We start from the raw sequence: 19769 nt of genomic DNA on the forward strand, positions 1-19769 counted from the left end.
GGAAAAATAGGGGAAGCTAAGTGAAGTGAGGAGGATGGGACAAAACTGAGAAAGAGGGGATGCGGAGGTGAGGGAAGCGAGGGGGAAATAAAATGAAGGAAAGGCAGAAACCGAGGGGAGAAAAAGAGGAATGGCGGGGGGAGGGGAAAAGGAGGAGTTAACAGAAAAGGGGAAAAAATGAATAAAAAGGGGGGGGCGAGAAAGAAAGGAATAGAACAGAAAGGAGTAAATGCAGAGGAAAAAAAGGAAAAGAAACGTAAGAGAAAGAACGGGAGAAGAAGGGCAAAGAGAAGGAAGGCGGGGTGAGGGGGCCCAAATTGAGCCAGAGAGGGAGCAGGGGCGACGGGAAGCCCGCTAAGGGGCTGGCATTCCCGGAAGCCAGGACAGAGACCGTCTCAGATGGGGTTCAGGGAAGACAGGAGAGAGCAAGTGGGGGGAAAGGGGAAGATGAGTCAAGGGAGAAGAAAGGGACAGAAACCGAGGAGCGGTTGAGCGTGCTTCTGTGAGTTTTGTTCCAGGCCCGTCCTGGGTTCTCCCGAGGCGTGTCCGGCGCCCTCGGACTCCCCGCAGGGGCCACCGCGCCCTCGGCACCCCACCCCACCCCCACGCCGCTGCTCGAAGGCGGCGTCTCTCCTGTAGGGGGACCCGTCCGCGGCGGGACCAGGCACACTGGCCCGCCCGCTGAGCTCGAGACCGGTGTGGCGCGGCGGCCCCGGCCGGCGGCTCTCGGGGATTTCTGGCCGAAGATGCGCCAGAAGCGGCGAGAGAGCCCGAGCCGAGGCGCCGCCGGGCGCGCCGAGGGAGGGAGAGCCGGGTCGGACTCCCAGGAGCGCGGGCGACGGTGCGGGCGGCCGTGCGGGGAGCGGGGGGCGGGGGGCGGGGGCAGGACCGCGCCGGCTCCGGGGCGCACGCGTGCGGGGGAAGCGGCGGCCCCGCGTGCTCCGCCGACCCCCCGGGGGTCATTTGCGTGCTGTCACGGCCCCGCGCCGACTCCCGGGCGCGCGGCTCCCTGGCCCGCTCGCTCGCTCCCTCGCGCTCGGCTCCTGCCACCGCTCCGCCGGCGCGGCCCCGGGGAGCCCGAGAGCGGGCGAGTCCGCCAGCCGGGGAGGGAGGGAGCCCGGGAGGGAGGGAGCGAGGGCGCGCCCCGGCTCTCCCTCTGCCCCGCCGCCCGCCCTTCCTGCTGCCACAGGTCCGCCCCGGGCCCCCGCTCACACTTGGGAAACTTGGGACGACGCTGGGGCCGCGTGTGGCACCTCGGGGGGGCGGCCCCGGCCCGGAGAGGAGGAGGGGGAGGGGGGAGAGGAGGAGGAAGTGAGACCGAAGGATCCGCTCAGAGCTGTTTGTCCAGCTGTTTCTATTCGCACCCCCGAGCGACGCAGCCAGAAGGGGGCCGAGCCGAGGGTGGCCGGCTCTCGGCGCTCATTTCCAACTCTTCCCCTCCCAGCTTGTCTTCCCCAGACACCCTGGAGTCCCCTCGGGCTGGCCCGGCAGGCGCGCACCTGCCGGCCGCCCCTGACCTCGCGGCCAAGGCGTCCCCCGAGGCGGAGGAGATGGCTCAGCCCAAGCCCGACCGCCGCTCACCTGTCGGCCTCGACTGCTGCAACTGCTGCCTGGACCTGGCCCACCGGAGTGGGCTCCAGCGCGACAGCAGCGGGGACAACAACAACCCGGGCAGCCCCACCGTGAGCAACTTTCGGCAGCTGCAGGAGAAGCTGGTCCTCGAGAACCTCAACACCGACAAGCTCAACAGCATAATGCGGCAGGATTCGCTAGAGCCCGTGCTGCGGGACCCCTGCTATCTGATCAACGAGGGTGTCTGCAACCGCAACATCGACCAGACCATGCTCTCCATCCTGCTCTTCTTCCACAGGTGGGTGGCGGGGCACGCGGGTGGGCACACGGTCCCGGCTCGCACCAGCCTCGGCGGGACCCGCCCCTCCGACCAAAGGGGCGACCAGGATGGCCAAGAGGGGCAACTGGGGGGCTCCCGGGCTGCCACGACCGGACCCTGAGGCTACCTGGATTCTTGTGCGGCTGAGGGGAGGCCTGGCAGGTGGGAGCCCTGTTTTGGAAGGTGTCTGCAGAGGCTTTCTTAGGGAGATGCTGGAGCCCGGAAGGTGGACAGAGCCCTAAGTGGTTTGGGGGTAGCTGGCGGCACTTTCTCGACAAATGCCTACCTTTCTACAGGCACTTCAGAGAATCTGCCATGGGATGTTCTTGGGATCTGAATCCCACGCGTATCAAAAGCCCATTTCTAAATATGCAAACTCAGATGGAAACTGCAAGGGCTTTTAAATTACTGAGTGGCTCCGACCGACAACGAGGGCAAGCAAAATGTCGAGACAAATTAAGCTGGTGCTGGTGGTGGGGGAGGGGGGGGTGGTAAGAAAAATTAGAGACCTGTGAGAATTTCGTGAAGCTCCAGACAGGGAGGGGAGGGGCGGGGTGCGGGGGAGCCCCATCTCCTCCGTGGATCACAGCCTTCCATTTCCAATGACGGCTCAAAGCAGCCCCAGAGAGCATCCTAAGGGCAAGAGGGTGGATGAGCCCATGTCATCACAGGTGTGTGTCGGCGTGCGGGTCAGACTTTCTAGAAATCCTGCTGAAGGCCATGGAAGGGAGAGGGGAGGAGAGAAACACAATGCGGAGACCAAAGGTGGCTGCAGTCCTCCAGTCTGAGACACTCTGATAAGAGCCAGTCTTGAGGGGACAACTGACAGTTTTGAGGCAGGGGAGGCAACTTCAGGAAACCCAATTGTGAGTTTGGTGTTCTTAGAGCCATAGGGACCGGGCACTGGTGCATGTGTGGGTGAATTTTCTTCTTTCTCAACATTGCAGATTATGTAAGAGAAAGAGAAACCCGCTGGGGGAGACCTGGGTTGTAGTACCAGTTATGGTTCTACTTCCCTGTGTGAGCCTGAGCAAGTCGCCTGACCTCTCTGGTCTCTAAAGGTCCTTCTAGTTCTGAGATTCCAAGCTGTGGGCAGGTAATGCGCTCAGACAAGGTAATAAGAAATTTTGAGCTCCCACAGAATACTTGAATAATTGGATGGCTTTTCAGTGAGGCACAAATAGGAAATATTAAAAGCCATCCAGCTAGGCAAGAACTCCCCTCACTTAGTGCTCAGCGCAGGTTTGCCTCCTCAGCCCCAGAAGTTCCAAGAGGGGACAAGCAGGGCTGCCGACTTCGTTAGCATTATTATAACAAGTTGTATATTCAGGCGTTTCCAATGCCATCGAAGCCCTTTCTCATCTATTATTTCACTTTAGGCACCAATTTATCTCACTGTCTCCAAGAAACCAGGCCGTGTATGGAACAGGTTTCGAGGGAGACCTCATAAGATTACTACAAGTGTATTCAGACCACAGCTGCTGCAGCCCTGCTGAGCGAAAGCCCTAACAGGCTTCTAACAATTTGCTGGGCTCTGGGCTTGGAGGCATCGAGGGAAGGGTAGCAAGATACCTGGAAAGAGTGCCCAAAGCACTTTCACTCTCTCAGCTGGGAGAGAAATTGCTCTGAAATGGCCTGATGACACATAAGAGGGGACGCTTCCTCAGCTCTGGTTCCTAGTTAGGAGGCCTGGGGGGTGGGGGCGGTGGTCAGACCTAAGTGAGTTAAATGTGAGACTGAATGCCTGAAATCAAAGTGTTCGCTTGTGCCACACCTTGGGAGGCTTTCTGGTGGTCTGGGGCTCTTGAGTGGCAAAGACCTCCTTTGTCACCTACTCCATTGACACCTTGTCTGTTGACTCTTGCTTCTTGGCAAAGCCTGGAAATGCTACCAGGTTGGGGGGAGGGGGTGGTGGAGGGAGGGCATTGGTGGAAGGAGCAGGACATATCATTGGGAAGTTGTCTCTGAGCACCCTGCCTCCTGGGAACAGTGCAACTCAAGCCCTCAGCCTTCCGTGAGGCTGGAGAATGACAGTATCCTGTGGTGAGGGCCTTAACAGTTCTAGCAGGACAATAGCAGGAGAAAGCATTCTCTCATTTGCCTTGACAACTGGGACCATAGAGATTGGAGATTTTGAATTTGGTTGAGGTTTTCCCCCGAATGACATGCTTATTAGCAAAGTGGAAGACCATTACTGCTGGTCAGATCTGAGCTGGACAGTCTTCTCCTGAGTGAAAATTTCCTCTTTTTACTTCATTTATTCCCTGGTCTTCTATCTTCATGCCACAGCCATCATTTTTACTTCTGTTCCATTTAATGATTTGATATTGCAGATTCTTGCCTAGGTGTCTTTTTCCTCTAATTTGTCTACCTTCAAGACTGTCTGTTCTGGAGAAAGGACTCTTCCTGCCCCTCCTCCTGCAGCCCACTCCTGTGCTACAAGGGCTCCTATATTCTTGGGAGGAAGGGTGGGGCAAATTCTTGATTTTTATCTGGTTTGTCTGCTTTGACCTGTCCCTGGCTCCCAGCTTAGCTCTTGGTTTCCTCGGAACACAAGAGTGTAAGCAATTTGAGGGTAGGGCATGTTTTCCACTTACTTGGCTTTCCCTTGGCTTCTAGTTATACAGCCAGTACTCAGTAAAGGGTTTTTTCTTTTTTGGGGGGGGCTAGATGACTGCTTAATTGTTGGAGTGGTCCTATGTAAAGATTTTACAACTTTAATCGAGTCTTGGGAAATTCTTATTAAGGTTTAAATATGATTTGTTTTTCAGTGTGAACCACATGCAGTAACTCTAATAGCCTAGTAACAGTCCTGAGGAACAGTGCTATGTATATACATGTGAATCAGTGGTAATGGGCATGTACCCCTTTGGTAGGTAAATGGTGCCTCTAAACTACTGGGGGGAAGATGTGTTTTACACACCATCCCTTCAGTCTTGTGTTAGGTAACTAACAACTGTAATAGATTAATAGCTAACATCTATTGAGTGTTTACAGCATGTACTAAGCACTGTATCTGCATAACTTTATTTAATATTTACACCAACCCAATGAAATGGGTGCTGTTATCACCATTCTTCATTTTTTAATGAAGGAAATTGAGGCTTGGGAAAATTAAGTAACTTGCCCGATGCTTTACAATGAAGAGCAGAGGCAAGACTCCACCTAAGATCAGTAAGACACTAAAGAATTGTCTGTGAAGGACGAATTGTTAAGTAGAGGTAAATATTAGCCCAGAAACTAACCAAATGGTTAAAATGTCCTTATTAGGTCGGGTGACCAACCATCCCAGGACTTTCAACCAACACAGGAGTTTCAATGGTCAAACTGGGACAGTCCCAGGGAAACTGGGATGGTTGGTCACCCTATTATTAGGGGACTATACCGTATCATTTGAAAATGCTTCTAAAATTGGAAAACTTAAGAGGCAGATAGAATATGCTTAGCAAACAGCTAAAATTTCCAATTGAAATGCAGCCTATTAAAAAACTTGCAAAGTAGAAATTTGAGGGACCTTAATTCTCTAATCAGTAAGGTGTAGCAAGCTAGAAGGGGAGCTTTTGCCATATTCTCTTTTTGTCGTTGTTGTTGTAACCTCAAATTTATTTCTAAGATTTTATCCAAAACTACTTAATCAGCTCTATTCTGCCTTTGGCCCCCAAGCACACCAGCCAGTGGGATCTGAGCTACTCTGAATCTGAGTTCCCTTCCAGCTCTGAGAGCCCTTTAAGCTTCTGAGCTGGCAACAACTGGTCCCCACACTTAGATACTCAGAAAATAATAAGAGCAAAGATTTCTGATTATTTTCGTGTGTGCTAACTCATTTAATGTTCCCTATTGATGTGGTATACAGTATAAAGGGAAATATCTAGATTCAGAGATCAGGCTTCCAACAAAATTTGCGTAAAAATTTTGTGCTTCTCTGAATCTTCAAACTAATTATTTCATAAATGTACATTCCTGGGCCTGATTTCTGAGGACGTAGCCACTTACATGGTGTGATTTGGGAGGCAAAACTCTCCCACCTGCCTGCTGTAGTGCCTAAATTCACACTCTAAGATCAGTTTTCTGTCTTGTACCATCTAAAACTCCTATCCAATAGAGCAGTGGTATTTGGACCACACCATGAGAAATCCTGACTTAGAGATTGCAACTCTTTGTCAACTAATTTGCTGTTTGATTTTGAGGATGGCTTACTTTGCTGTAGAGAGGTTTTGGGTTTCTGTGTGGTTAAGTCTGTCATTCTTTGCCTTTGTGATTTTTGCTTTTGGTATCAAGCTTTGAAAGTCCTTCCCTAGCCTGAGGTAATTTAAAATAACTATTTCCTGAGTGCCTAGTGGTCTGACAAAGAATAGGCACTGTTGGATTAAGGCACATTCTCTGTTGAAAACACAAATGCATTTGCAAACTTAACATTCATGGTTTGTATGCCTCATGAGAACCTTGATATGTGAGAAATTGTCTTTCTGCTGAGGCACGGATGTGAATTCCATGTGCTAAGAGGCTTTAGGTGGGGAGCAGCCCTACTGCTCTATCAGCACCTACTATATATATTACATATGTGTGTGTGTTTTATATATATATATAAAGTATATGTATATATTAGCATATACATATATACCAGTAAAACATATATAACATAAAATTTGTCATTTTAACCGTTTTGAAGTGTATAATTCAGTGGCATTAGCTATAGTCACAGTGGTGCAGTCGTCACCATTATCCATTTGCAGAACTTCAGTCATCGTGCCAAACAGAAACTCTGTACCTATTAAATAACTCCCTATTCTCTCTTCCCCCCAGTCCCTGGTAACCTTTAGTCTATGTTCTATCTCTACAGATTGGATGTGCCTATTCTAGATATTTTGTACAAGTGGAATCCTACAATATGTAGGCTTTTGTGTCTGGCTTCATTCGCTTAGCATAATGTTTTCAGGGTCCATCCGTGTGTCAGTACTTCATTCCTTTTTATGACTGAATAATATTGCATTGTATGGACACACCACATTTTGTTTAATCCATTCATCTGCCCGCAGACACTTGGGTTGTTTCCGCCTGTTGATTCTGGTGAAGAACGCTGCTTTGGATGTTGGTGTACAGGTATCTTTTAAGTCCCTTCTTTCAATTCCTTCAGGTCTCTACCTAGGAGTGGAGTTGCCCAGCACCTACTTTTCAACCAAATTTTGTGGTCCTCTACTCTTGGTCACTCCATTCAAGTGTAGTAATGCCCATGAAATGAGTGAACGTCTATTTCTTTGGGGAGAACACCCCCTCCCTGAGTCAGCTGCTAGTGCTAGTGATTACAATGAAAAGAAAGATAAGAAATTTAACAAAACAACAGAAAAAGAAGTTTTCTGAGGGAAATGATGTGCTTTCAGGATGCTCATGAATTAGGGACTGGCAAAAGTTTGAGTGTGTCTCTCTCATGAATGGCCAGGGTCTACTCGGGTTTACTGCCCGGGGTTTCCCTTTTAAAAGAGTAACATGTGACAGCTTTACTTATCATTGACTGCTTTGTGTGGATTTGTTTATCAGAACTTTCTTTGGGGTGACAGCTCACTGGGAGTAGTGTTCTATGGGAACGGAACATGGGAAAGCCAAGTTTGGAGAAGAGAAGCAGAGAGACGGGGCTAGAGTCCTTGAAAGGCCTGCTGCAGTGTGGGGCTCTGGGCAGCATGGAGCTCAAGAGGTCTGGATGGAAGGTTCATGCTCTTCAGGAAGGGTGGCAAGAACAGAACACAGATTTCACCTCCTCCTTGGGTTTGTCAGAAATGGACCTATGTGAGCCCACACCTCAGAAAATAACTCTTTCCAGGGTGACCTTATTTTCCCTCCCTGCCTGAAGAGAAGGTTAACAATCTTGCTTATATTTGCACTTCCAGATAAACTAAACAAGCTCTCAATTCCAGGTAGAGCTTTGGCTCCTTTCCATAACAGGTCCCGAAGGCCAGGAAGTCTGGGTAAATGGAGATGCATGTGTCTGGCCACGGCTGCCAGGGTCTCCAAATCCCCTGGGGGATGGAGCCCAGCAGAGCATTTGCCTGTGCCTTGTGGGCTGGTTGAGAGGAATAAGGTCAGCCGTGTCTGCACCTGGTGGTAGCCATTGCACAGTGTTTGCTCATCACAATTCTGGTCCTGCCTGAACTTTCTCCTCTTATGTAAGGCATCCCTCAAGATAACTACAAAGCCATAATGTGCCATGGCTGGCTGGGTTTACATAACAAATTGGTTGGTGTCATGCAATAGTGTCTCTAGCCCTGGAGAAGCCAACGTGCTGAGTGGGCCTGAGGCTTGGACCCATTTGGTGGGGCACTCTGTGTGTTCAGTGTTCTCAAGGGAGAGCATTCCTTAACCACAGGGGTCAAAAAAGGTGAAAGTTTCCTTTTAGATGAAGAAGGCAGTAATGGCGCAGGACGTGCTGTCCCAGGGCCTGCAATAATGGGACAAGGGTTAGGGCTTCGCTGTGGGGCCACAGCTTTGGCAGAGCAGGACCCTGTGGGCTAATGGGATTTCTGTGAAGGCCAAAAGGCTAGATCCCAGTCTCAACGCAGGTTTGATGAGGAGTCAGGGCAGGGAAATGGCTTATGGATGCCCCCATATACCATATGAAATCCAGTCTAGCTAAGGAGTCAGAGTGGGGATAAGATGGGGTCTGTGAGAATAGAAAACAAGCTTTTTCCAGTGTTAATCCAGGTAAGAGGGAATCTTCTCTACAGGCAAGGCTAATTCACTTGTACCTTCTAGCTGAAAATCCCTGCCCCAAAGTACCTATTGCTCTCTTGGAAACAGTTTAAGAGTTGTGAGATCCCAGCCAGCATGGAGACTGACTGGGAAGCTTCCCATTGTGCAGACGTTAGCCCAGGGGGAAACAAGAGCTAGAAGCAGGCTTGGTCAGTGATGCCCCAAGCACGCTATCAGCCTTCCTCCCCTGGGAGCCACTTTCCTCAAATAGACCCAGCCTGAAATCAGGCCCCTGCCTGTGGCCAAAACCCCACAGGGACCTTCCCCATCCTTCCTCGAAGGAACAATTTACTCACGAAACAGCCTTGGGTATTCAACCTACTTCCTCTTGTCTTCTCTTCAGGGGAGATGGAGAGCAGCTGCTCACAGCTTAGGGTCTGGCCAGGATTCCCATTCCGAGCTTTCCAGTCCAGTGATTGGCTACAGCTATCCCTGAGGAAGAAGGGGGTGAGAAGTGAGAGGAAGGGAAGTGGTTCCAGCGGCTCCTTCCTGGCTTACACCCCCCCCCCCTGCCCAACACACACACACCTCCCTTTTAGCCTCACTCCCAGACTAGGCTGGACCTGGGCCAGCCTGAGGTCCCTGACTCATATCTCGCGTAGCGCTTTATGTAACAGAGCCAGATTACTGAGGCATCAAGCTTCTGCTTGCTCAGTGGCAGGATTGCCTGGGGCCAGGCATTCAGAAGCCTGCTGGGGGTCTACGTAGAGCTCACTACACTTCCAAAGGAAAAGCCTGCTCTCCCTAGTGTCAGGCCAACAGTCCGCTCAGAGGCAAGTGCCAGGCTGTGAAGGGGATTCCCCCCTGAGCCCCTACACTCAGCAGCAAATGTAAGCAGGCAGTTGGGCTGCTGTGGGCTTAGTGTGGTTTGGGGTGGGGTTTTTTTTTGGGGGGGGTGGCGTCTCCTGCTATCACCTGATGGTACAGTGCTGAAGAGTCAGCCTGGTGCACCTGGAGGGGCCCCAGAATAGGTGTCTGAAGTTCTTCCTTTTGTATCTGCTTGTTGGTTCAGGTACTTTTACGGAGACTTTAGGGAGAAGGTTTAGTGGAAGCTGGAGGAGCTTTTTAAAGGAAGGCCTAATCCAATTCCCAATCCATTCTCCACAAAGTCTCAAAGTCCCCAGGCTGGCCTGAATTCACAGTGATACTTAGCTCTCTTCCTAGTCTGTTCAGAAAATTGCATTACTGGCTTGGTGCAACTGAGCCCCCAGTGAAGCGGGGGCTTGCTGAAATCTATGACGTATTTCTCTGATAAGCTCACTTGAATATCTACAACACAGAATAGCTCCATCAATCTAATAGTTCATTGGCTCGAAGTTTGTGACTAAACCAATAGATCCTTTTCTTCTCTTTCCTTGTCTTTGCCCAGCCTGTCACACTGTGTTGCCAGTGGGTAAGTGGCTCACAGGCTGAGGGTAGCTGGGGACACTGCTCTCCTGTCTGAGAAAAAGAGGAAGAAACAGGGAGATAAAGTCAAAAAGGTGGCATGGGAATGACCAGCAGGTATGACTTGATTCCAAATCTCAGACTCATGAAGCCTCAGACAAGCTCAAGACCACCCTCTCAGGGCTCAGGAGAGCTGGAGACCCCAAGTTCCCTGAATCCAGTAAAAATTGGGGGTAGGGGCTGAGGTGGAGGTGCAGAATTTCCCTTCCCTGAGGCCCCTCCCAGGCCTGGAGCCCCTCACTTCTCCCTATCCCCCCACCCCTTTCAGTTCATAGTCAGTTGCAGTAATAAAGGAAACAAAGAAAAAAGAATAAGAAAAACCCTGCCCAGTCTTAAGGCAATATACTCTGCCTCCCCAGGTGCACAGGGAAATGAACGAAGGCAGCACCTCGTTAGGCCTTGTACTCAGCGACCAAGCGCTTCAGTTAATCAATCCATCACTTATCGACCGCGGGCCTGCTATTTATCCAGAGCCTACTGCGGATTTATTGAATGTCTACCCCACTAAGCACTGTAGAGGACACGGAAGGGAGGAGGCAGAGGCGCGGGCTGGGCTGAGGGGAGCTGGGAGTGATATAGCTGCATCCCAAGGCCGGAGGGGAACAAAGCAGTTCCACCGGAGCCACCGCAGGCCGCGATGGCGCTGCTGCTCCTTGAGGGAAAGGCCTCAAGCCTACCGTCCCCTGCATCTGCAAGTCCGGAGCTTAGGCGATGCCAAAGCAAACTAGGAAGGGAGAGTCTCTTTATGGCGGCGGCTTCCAGCAGGGCCTTAAAGAATGGGTTGGCTCCGACCCGGTGGGAAGAGCTGTGGAGCTCTCTGTTCGGGAGGGGGGAGGGGAAGCTTGCCAGTCCAGCGGGGCTCATGGGTCAGAAGGAGCTGGCTAGGGTGGGGACAGCGAGCAACACTTTCCATTCTTCCTGGGCTGAAACCCAGAGTCACCCAGCTTCAGGAATGAGAGGCCTACGCTGGCCCTCCTCTCATGGCCCCTCTCTGGCTCGGGGCAAGCTGGCCCCTAGTAGCCTCCCCTCAGAGACCTAGCTAGACTTGGGTAGGCGGAGGCCCCCAGGGCCCAGGAGCAGGAAGGCACCTCTGCTGGATGGCTGCAGAAAGCTCATCACAACCAGGACGGTTGAGCTTGGGAGTGCAGTCGAGGGTGGGCACCAGAGGAGTCTGGGGGTATGCCTTCACATCTGTGCACCTCTGGCCTGGCTCCACCAGGCCCCTTCTTGGGGGGGGGGGAGTGACAGAACCAGGGGTGTGTCAAGGTGCTGCCCTGAGGACATATATACCTCTTGCCCAAATCTCTCTGGAAGAAAGTTGTTGGGAGTCCCCACAGGGTGTCATTTTAGCCTTGTTTGTACCTCGGTCAAACCCTTCTTTTCCAAGTGGCCTGTAATTGAAGGTCCTGGGGTTGGGCTGGGGAAGGAGGGAAGCCTCAGGCTGACAGGAGAGGAGAGGGAGCTGCAGTAGTGAAAAGGAACCAGCCTCAGGTCATCTGGGGAAGGAGGAGGCTGCTTATGGCCAGCACCTCGCTTTCTGGGGCCCTGTCCCCGAGCTAGTGTCTTGAGCATCCATGCCCACACCCTTCCCCATCAGTGCTCTGGAGAATTCACATTTAAGTTCATGAACAGATTCAGTCAACAACAAATATTGCAGCAACAAATTCTTGCACGCCTTCCATGTGACAGGCTCACTGTTAGGCACTGGGAGTAGAGTGGGGAAACTCACAGAAGGTATGGCCACAGCCATCATGGAATAGTCAGTAGAGTGAGGGAGATGAACATTAACCAAAATAGCCGTGCTAATGAGTGTATAATTACAAATAAGTGCCGAGAGGGAAAAGGAATAAGCTTCTCTTGGTCTCAGAGAGTATAACAAAGGATCAGACATGGCTTCCTGAGGAAGTGATATTGAGCTAAAGAAATGAATCTCTATTGCTGAAATTCTAATCATCAGACCCAAGCCAAAGGAGACATGTTTAGACAGAGGCTTTCTCAGGAACCCCTGAAGTCATAAATAACATTAGGTAACTGCTCACACTCTTGGCAATACTTCTAGGCCATGAGTAGCCAGCAGGTCCAAAGGGGGAGGACTGACAACATTCTGACAAGAGGAAGAGATGAGTTTGAAGCCCACGGGGCAGCTAGTACTTAACGTCATCCTTCGCTAAAAATAGTCCATGACAGTATGGAAATGCGTAAAGGCTGGCCCTGGGGACCAGTGATAAAGTGGGTATAGCCTATAGGGAGGAAAATTTGTTTTTGTAAATTGTTTACTGTAAAGGAAAAAAAAAAAACAATGGGGAGGGTCGTCTGGGTTTTCTTTGCCCTTTGCAGGCCTCCTTCTGAGTTATGAATGCTTCCCATTGTGCAGAGGCAGTGGGGCACAGAGCTTTAGGCTGCACTCCTTTCTGGGGCCCGGGGTGTAAATTTTCTGGGCTGCAAATGTCAGATAATTTGTCCAGGCTGAAAAACAGCCTGAATGCAGAAGGGAAGAGAGTCTTCTTTAGCCAACAGGCTAAAGCCTGGGACTTCAGGGAACTGTGGGGCCAAGCTAAAGGAACTAAGATGATTGATCGGAGAAGAATACAAGGGTGGGCTGGAGGGTGGTGAAGAGAACGAAAAGAGGTTGATCTTCAAATATAAGAAAAGTGACAACTCAGAGATGGTGACTAGCTGTTTCCAAACCACACTAGGAACAGAACAAGAGGAAATAGGCCTCTACTGTAGCGTGAAGAATTGCGATTAGATAGCAGAAAGAACTTCCTGCCTACCAGCATTCAGAGAAACTAAGCAAAATTACCAAGGGATGTTATATTACAAATATGGGGAAAGTGGTAACAGCAATAAGGAACTGGATAGAAGTGTGAGAGGGCTGGTTATAAGGACCATGGACAGAAGGGGACAGACCCGGGGTGGGGAGGGGGTAGCAAAGGAGTCAGAAGCAGGTGCTTATAAAGAAAAGGAAAGTGCCTTTGTGCGAGATGAAAGTGCTTTTTTAGGAAAATACTTTCATAATAGAAATATGTATGAAATTTCCATTGGAGATCAGTTGTGAAAGCTAGCATATACTCTCCTAGGCCTGGAATCGTGTGGGAGAATAGACTAAGGAGCTGTTAGGTCCCCTCCTTCTTATCTCCTGGCCAAATTAGCTTCAATGGGAGACCTATCCTCCAATCTGGGGGAGCATCTAACAATTTTGAGGAGCATGTCAGTGTGGGGGCCATTGGGATAAGACTGCTCACCCCAGGTGCTTGGGGAAAAGGAGGATTTCTCCTTCCACACACAAATGAAAATCAGACACGGGAGAAAGTGACAGCCAACAAGCCAGGCAGGATCCCCACGGCAGGAAATTTACAATCTAGTGGTGGAGACAGACATCAAATAATAATTACACAAATAACCATATCATTACAATTGATCGTAATGAAGAAAAGATGCAGGAAGCTGTGAGAACACAGGCTAAGGGGGCTTCCCCCAAGATTAGAAATCCTGCGAAAAGTCACCTTGTTAAATCCTTGGGCACTGCCTATGTCCCTCTGTGAGGGATTCTTGCTCCAAATTGGTAGTGAGGAAAGTTAAAATGAACCCAGTCACTGCTGATACCCTAAGATGTGGATTTTGAAGTTCCTCTGGCTCACTGGGGCCCTCAGAGAGGAGCAAACCCCCAAGGAAATTTTCTCATTGCCAAGATCAAGCAGCCATGATTTAGGCAGAGTGATTCTCTAAGGGCCATAATAGCCTGTCAGCTGAAAATCAGGATCAGAAAGACTTCAAAGAGCTCATCACCTGCCAGATAAACAGGGTGAAGGTCAGTGAAGAGAACAAAGGACTAACGTACTGAAACTATACTCAACACTGGCCCCCCAAAATGACCATGTCTCCAAAATGCTGTGTCTTCAGTCTCCTATTCACATGGCGGAGGTTTTGCTGGTATTTACTAGTATTAGCTGCAAGGTGTGCCCAGGGCTGTAGAGTCCTGGGGAAGCCGGGATCCTAGAGAGGCAGGGCCCGTGCTCTGCTTCTCCTGATTCCTGTCGCAGGGGAGTGGGAGGTTCTGGCCCTTGTGGGGAGCTGGGGTGGGCTTCTTCACCCTCAAAAGACCTTGGAGGGGCCACTGAGGAGTAGAGAAGGACATTAGCCACTGTGTGTCCCTGCAGCATCTGATAAGACTACCATTGACAGACTCGGTGACCTTGGCAAGTGACTTCTCTGGACCTCAGTTTCCTCATCTAGAAAATGGTGGAAGTGTGGTTGGGAAGGTTAAGTGAGAGGATGTTCCCAGGAAGCACTCAGTAGAGGGAAGCCTTCGTTGTCATCAGGCAAGTCATATGTGGAACCGGAACAAAACCTTTTCAGACTTGCCTCGTCTCCCTCTCTCACCTGTCCCCTCACCGCCCCCCCCCCCCAGCTCCATCAGTCACACACCCTGTCCTGCCCAAAGCCAGCTAACACCTGCAACCCAGTCTGGCAAGCGTTCACCCCGTCAAGGCTTGCTCTCTGAACCTTCTTCATTCACGCTCAAGTGTAAATGACTGAGAAGGCTTCTGGTTTCCCTCCTGTTGCGGGGACTAGCTGCTGGGAGCTTTGAAATTTTTAGCAGAGATCAAAACCTACAGAAACACCAGGGGACTCTACTGGCATTGCTGGCAAATGGAGAAGGATTTCAGAGGGCAGTGGAGCTGGGGACTGCCTCTTCAAGACCTTGAGCCTCCCCCTACCCAGAGTTGGCGGCTGGCACCTTCTGCCTCCACATGCATCTTAGCCAGAGACACAGAGGCTCAGAACTGGTAGGGCTTCCGCAGGCATTTGGTCTGACCCCCATCCCTTACAGATGAGGAAACTGAGGCCCAGAGATGGGTGGTACCTGCCACAAACCAAACAGCCAATTAGTGACCAGCTGAAAAGAGAAACCATGTCTCCTGATTCTCTGATCCAATGGTCTTATGACTTCTCGTCTCTAGACGGCTGTGCACATCCCATCCCAGTAGGTACACAACATCTCCATGCCAGGAGACCAGCTTTGGGTCTACCTGATGCCAAAAACGGTGTTTTTTTTATTTGATTTCATTTAATGGAATTGACCAGTGGCTTGGGTGTTAGGGAGTCCCAGCCCTGGAATCTTGCTTCTGCCCAGGCTGGGGCTGCATGCCACAGCCACAGTCATGCAAGGGGGACAGAAAGGCCTGCTGTTCAGGTTGGAAAAGAAATCAGTTGCTGAAACATTGGTCTTTTTGAAAGTTCCAACCACAGGGGCTGGCTGGCAGAGCTGCCGTCTGGGCTCCCCCGGAGGATCCGGCCCTCCCTTTTAGCCTGGGAGTTAGTTTAGGAAGCTGGCCCGGCCTCGGCAGAAGATCCAGAGGGCAGCACTCGCCCCCAGGAGCTCCAGCCTTCCCTCGGAGCCTGGGAGCCCCCGAAGGCACTCAGGGCCGGGAACTTCCTCCCGCCTCCACAACTGAGCCATCCCAGGCTGGCCCCAAGGCTCCCTGAGCACTTTTTCTTCTGAGCCTGGGAAAGAGTTTCCAGTTGCTCCCGCTCTAGCCCGGCAGCTACAGAAGGAGAGCTAGAGAGCGAGAGGGAGGCAGAGAGAGAGAGAGAGAGAGAGAGAGAGAGGAGCCAATCCCAGCCAGGCAATCAAGGTTTCCCTGGGCAGCAGTGAGATGAAGGGGGAAAGGCTGGAGGAGCCCCAGCTCATAGAAGAGCCCCAGCTTGTAGAGGACCCTGAACTCGTGGAGGAGACACAGTTCCTGGAGGAACTACAGCTTGAGGTGGTGGAAAGTGGGTCAGATTTGGATCCAGAAGATCTGGGTTCGAATCCCGATTTTGCCACCAATCTGATGCTTGAGCTTGAGTAAGTAACTCCCTGCCCTTCTGTGGGCTACTTTCCCTCCTTAGAAAATGGGGGAGGGGAGAGACAAGGTGGTCTCTAGGGTTTCTTCCAGTTCAGGTATTCTGGAAGACTATAACTCTAAAATCTTGATGTGTGTAGATGGGATGCAAATATATCATTGAACCCTGAATATTAGAATGGTGGGAGTGAGGAAGAGGGGGTTCATATGAGCGAGAAGAGGGAAGGAGAAGATGGTAAATGTGTAGAGTCGTGACCCAAGAGAGGGACTAGGCTAAATAAAGCATTAGGGCCCATTTTCAAAACTCAAGGATGATGGGCTTGGAATGAGTTAGTAACGAGAACCAGGGTGTTTGGGGGTGTGGTCAACGTGTAGCTGCTAATGAGCCCTCCACCAAATGGCTCCCAGTGGCCTCTTCAGCCCCAAAGCTCAGATCCTCAACCCAGAATGTGTTTCTTGAGTTGCTCATGTGTATCTTTGCGGAAATTCTCATTTGAATTAGGGGGATTTTCAGGTCTTGGATGTTTACATCCAGATCTAAAAGACTGCCTAAGAAGAAAGACTAGATTGGTCCCCTGTCTTAGAAACCTGGTTTCTTGGTAAACCCCCACTTTCACCAGAACCACCGCTGCATGACTCAATGAAGGGCCCTTTGAGAATTTGACGGCTGCTATATATAGCTACTCTCCCCCGACTAATGCACAGCTGAACTACCAGAAACCAGTCCGCTTGGTGAGTGTTGGCGTTTGGTACATTTCACTGCGTTTGGATTCCTTCATGTTTGGTCACCTCTGCCTGGGTTATACGGTGAGGGTCCATAGCCGCAGTAGGTGACATTTCACTAACCAGAGAGCTCCTTGCCAGGCGAGGCTTGACAGCTCGGGTCTCCCTACATGGTAGATCATCTCCAATGTCCTCGGCCAACCGTGTACCCACCAGGCTCTCCACTGCTGGGGAGACTGTGGGGGGAGAGTGAGTAGAACAGGAACCTGTCCAGACACCTGTCCACTGCACCAGCGCCCTCTCCCTCAATGCCAAACACTCTCCTTCCTCACTGCTGGCCCTCGTTCTTCTTGGTTCAGTTTGTTAAACAATCATTTCTTGCCCCTCAGTTAATTAGTCATAGATTCCTATGGTTGCAAGCGTTCTTAGAATTCCTACAGGAAATAGTGCTGCACCGTATAGAGCCCTGTGGTCCTCCTTGGTGCCTTAGGGGCTGCCGAAAGGAAAGAAGGAAGGAGAAAGGGAGGAGAGAGTTGGGGGCAGGGGAGGAGAAGCCAGGGAGAAGGTGAATTTGAGAGAGGAAAGAGGAAGAGGAGAGAGTTTAGAGGAGGACAGAAAGAAAGACGGGAGGTTGATTGTGCCATCATGCTCACCAAATAGAGGTTACACCTCCAAACAAACAAGGTCACAAATAAGAATCTGTATGCGTCTTTTAAAGTTGGAGGGGTTTGGGTCCTCACCTGGCTTCATTTTCCTCACCAGAGGATTTTCAAGCTGGGCTGCCCTGAACTACAAGGCATCTCCCCTTGGGTGGTGGAAGTTAGCGGGCTCTGGGAGCCTGGGGAGCCAAGTGGGCGGAGCTCCCTGCCTGAGCCCCGCCTCCCTCAGAGCAGTTCTGCTCCTCTGAAGACTTTGTATCCAGAGACCCTGAGAGCAACCAGGTTAGGTTGGGGGAGATGGGGATGGGGAATGATTATCTGTTTAACAACAGCAAAAAAGGCTGTAGGCCACTGAAGGGTCTTGATTCTCCAGCCAAAACAGGAATGTCTTGTAAAGCATCCCCAGGGGGTAGACATACTGCTTCAGCTTGAAGGCATCTACCCACAAGCTGGTTCCCTTGTTGGTCAGCCCTGATTGTTAGACAGTCCTTGTGTTTAGCCAACATTGGCACAATCTTTCTGGCCTGCAGGATGCTTTGGCCCCACCGCTCATGTTCTTGCTGCAGGCCTCCTTTGTCTCCTGAGCCCCCGGGGAGCAGGCTCGGTCGGGGGAGGGGGGTTTGCTGGCTTCCCAGGGAAGACGGTGTTCCCAGCTAGGGGCACCACGTGCTCCAAGCTTCCCAGCCGGAGGTTGCTGGGGCCCATGTGAGCGCCGGGCTGGACAGGCAGGCTACTGATGTGGGCTTGGGGCACTCCAGCCAAAGCAGCCCCTGGGGCCAAGGCTGAGGAAGTCCACTCCACAGAGGGCACTGTCCGAGTTAAGTGAGGTCTAGTGAGGAATTCTCAGCAGGGGAAATAGCTCGAGGGAAGGAGCACTTGACCGAGAATAAGGGCCCTGTGTTCTGCTGCAAACTCCAGCCTTGGCTGGGGCTGGCACCTGAAAGGAGGAAAATAATAAGGGCCGGGGCCCTAGCTCTGAGAGGAAGGCATGAGGGAGGCCGGCTCAGGATGGCATCCCGGCCATTCGGCCCTCTAAAGCCGTGCCGGCTTTACGTTGCAGGAGAAAATAAAGCCGTGCTTGTTGGCGCTGGAGACCATCTGCGTGCTCTATACAGAGAGCACTGTTCCCCCAAGCGCAGTAAACATACGCTGGTGGTGTGCAAGATGATGGTAGGTGGTATGTGGACTAACTATGTTTTCCTATTTTTATAGCTATTTATTTATTTAACATGTATGGGGAAGAATGTGTCTAACACATGCACCGTATGATTTCAGAAGTATTTCTGAGGTGGAGGCATTTTTAAAAAGTGAATCTGCTTTAAGTTATTTTCGAGAAAATGTAAAATAAATAAGAATACTGGTGGTCCTCAAACATGGCCCGAATGTTGAGAGTGGTAGGCAAATCATTGCATTTGGGACTATCCTACCACACTGTGTTAGCAGAGCAGGCAGTGGGAGCCATAGAGTATGATCTGAGATTGTCTTGTCCATGTATACCTAGCTTGAAGGCCCCCTCTGACAGGCTGATTCCAAGTGTAAGAACACCCTGCTATTTTTATATCGCTGGTGTCCTGCTCTGCCCTGTGACACTCAACACTCCAGATCAGCAGCAGACCTTTCCCTGACTCCACACAGGGCACAGTCTCTACCACGCTGCGGCACACACGGGGACACAGCACTGAGAAGGTGGTGGGGCTGTCCTCACCAGCTTCCACTGATTTCTTCTCAGCATTGTTCACGGGCATATTCAGCTCCAACCTAAGGAGTATATCCGGGAAGCAAGTCCAAGAGGTTCCAATCTTTCTCTGAATGCACAAAGCCACAGTAGAAGGACAGGAAATAAGTCACTGCGGCCATTTCACACGAACTAGTGCCGATTTCCGGTCAGATTCGGGCACGATTCGGTGGGAAATCGATATAAAATCAAACTGTACAAGAGGGTTCCCACTTCTGCCGGGAATTTGTGATGGGCTCTGTGTAAATAAGCTTGGGCCACTTCCTCCCTTCGTTGCCCTGCGATAGGGAACTTGGGTATCAGTCCTGCTTCCTCCCAGGGCTCACCTTGTGGATTGTGAGGTGAGCCCAGGAAGGAAGTGGAAAGGTGAGAAAGGTTTTGGGTCTGGTCTCCTGCCTTCCGCCTGGATTGTACCTCAGGAGCCTTGTGTATCTTTCCTATGTTGTCCCTGGAACTGTGTTTAGCCCAAGGCTCAAGCAGAGACAACTGAGCTTCCAACACCTCTAAGAAAGGAAATACCACAATGTCCTTTGGTCGTACCCTCCAGTGTGTAACAACCTCTGCTCTCTGAGACTACTCCTCCCAAGTTCTGTCCTCCTGCTTTCAGATACACCCCTTAATATGCTTAAACGGTAGTTATTATATCCTTTGTCAGCTCTCTTTTCCAAATTAGCAAAATCTATTTTTAAAAAAAAATACTTTGAACCAGCTTGTATTTCTCCATC

At 51.0% G+C, this 19769-nt stretch overlaps 1 protein-coding gene across 3 annotated transcripts in view; it reads left to right on the top strand.

Annotated features, from left to right (window-relative positions):
- The first annotated feature begins 397 nt into the window (after positions 1 to 397).
- The window catches only part of TSC22D3 (TSC22 domain family member 3), a 59158-nt gene continuing 39786 nt past the window's right edge, over positions 398 to 19769 (top strand). Inside the window, exons 1-2 of one of the 3 annotated variants that reach the window (XM_057719213.1) lie at positions 398 to 502; positions 1445 to 1870. In XM_057719213.1, coding sequence (XP_057575196.1) covers positions 1551 to 1870 — 320 coding nt within the window. In that variant the 5' untranslated portion in view covers positions 398 to 502; positions 1445 to 1550. Of the gene's footprint in view, positions 503 to 692; positions 842 to 1127; positions 1190 to 1444; positions 1871 to 19769 lie in introns of those variants that run through there. The other 2 variants (XM_057719210.1, XM_057719211.1) reach the window with 2 other exon arrangements.

This window comes from Hippopotamus amphibius, chromosome X (genome assembly GCF_030028045.1).
Source record: "Hippopotamus amphibius kiboko isolate mHipAmp2 chromosome X, mHipAmp2.hap2, whole genome shotgun sequence".
NCBI classification, from domain to species: domain Eukaryota; kingdom Metazoa; phylum Chordata; class Mammalia; order Artiodactyla; family Hippopotamidae; genus Hippopotamus; species Hippopotamus amphibius.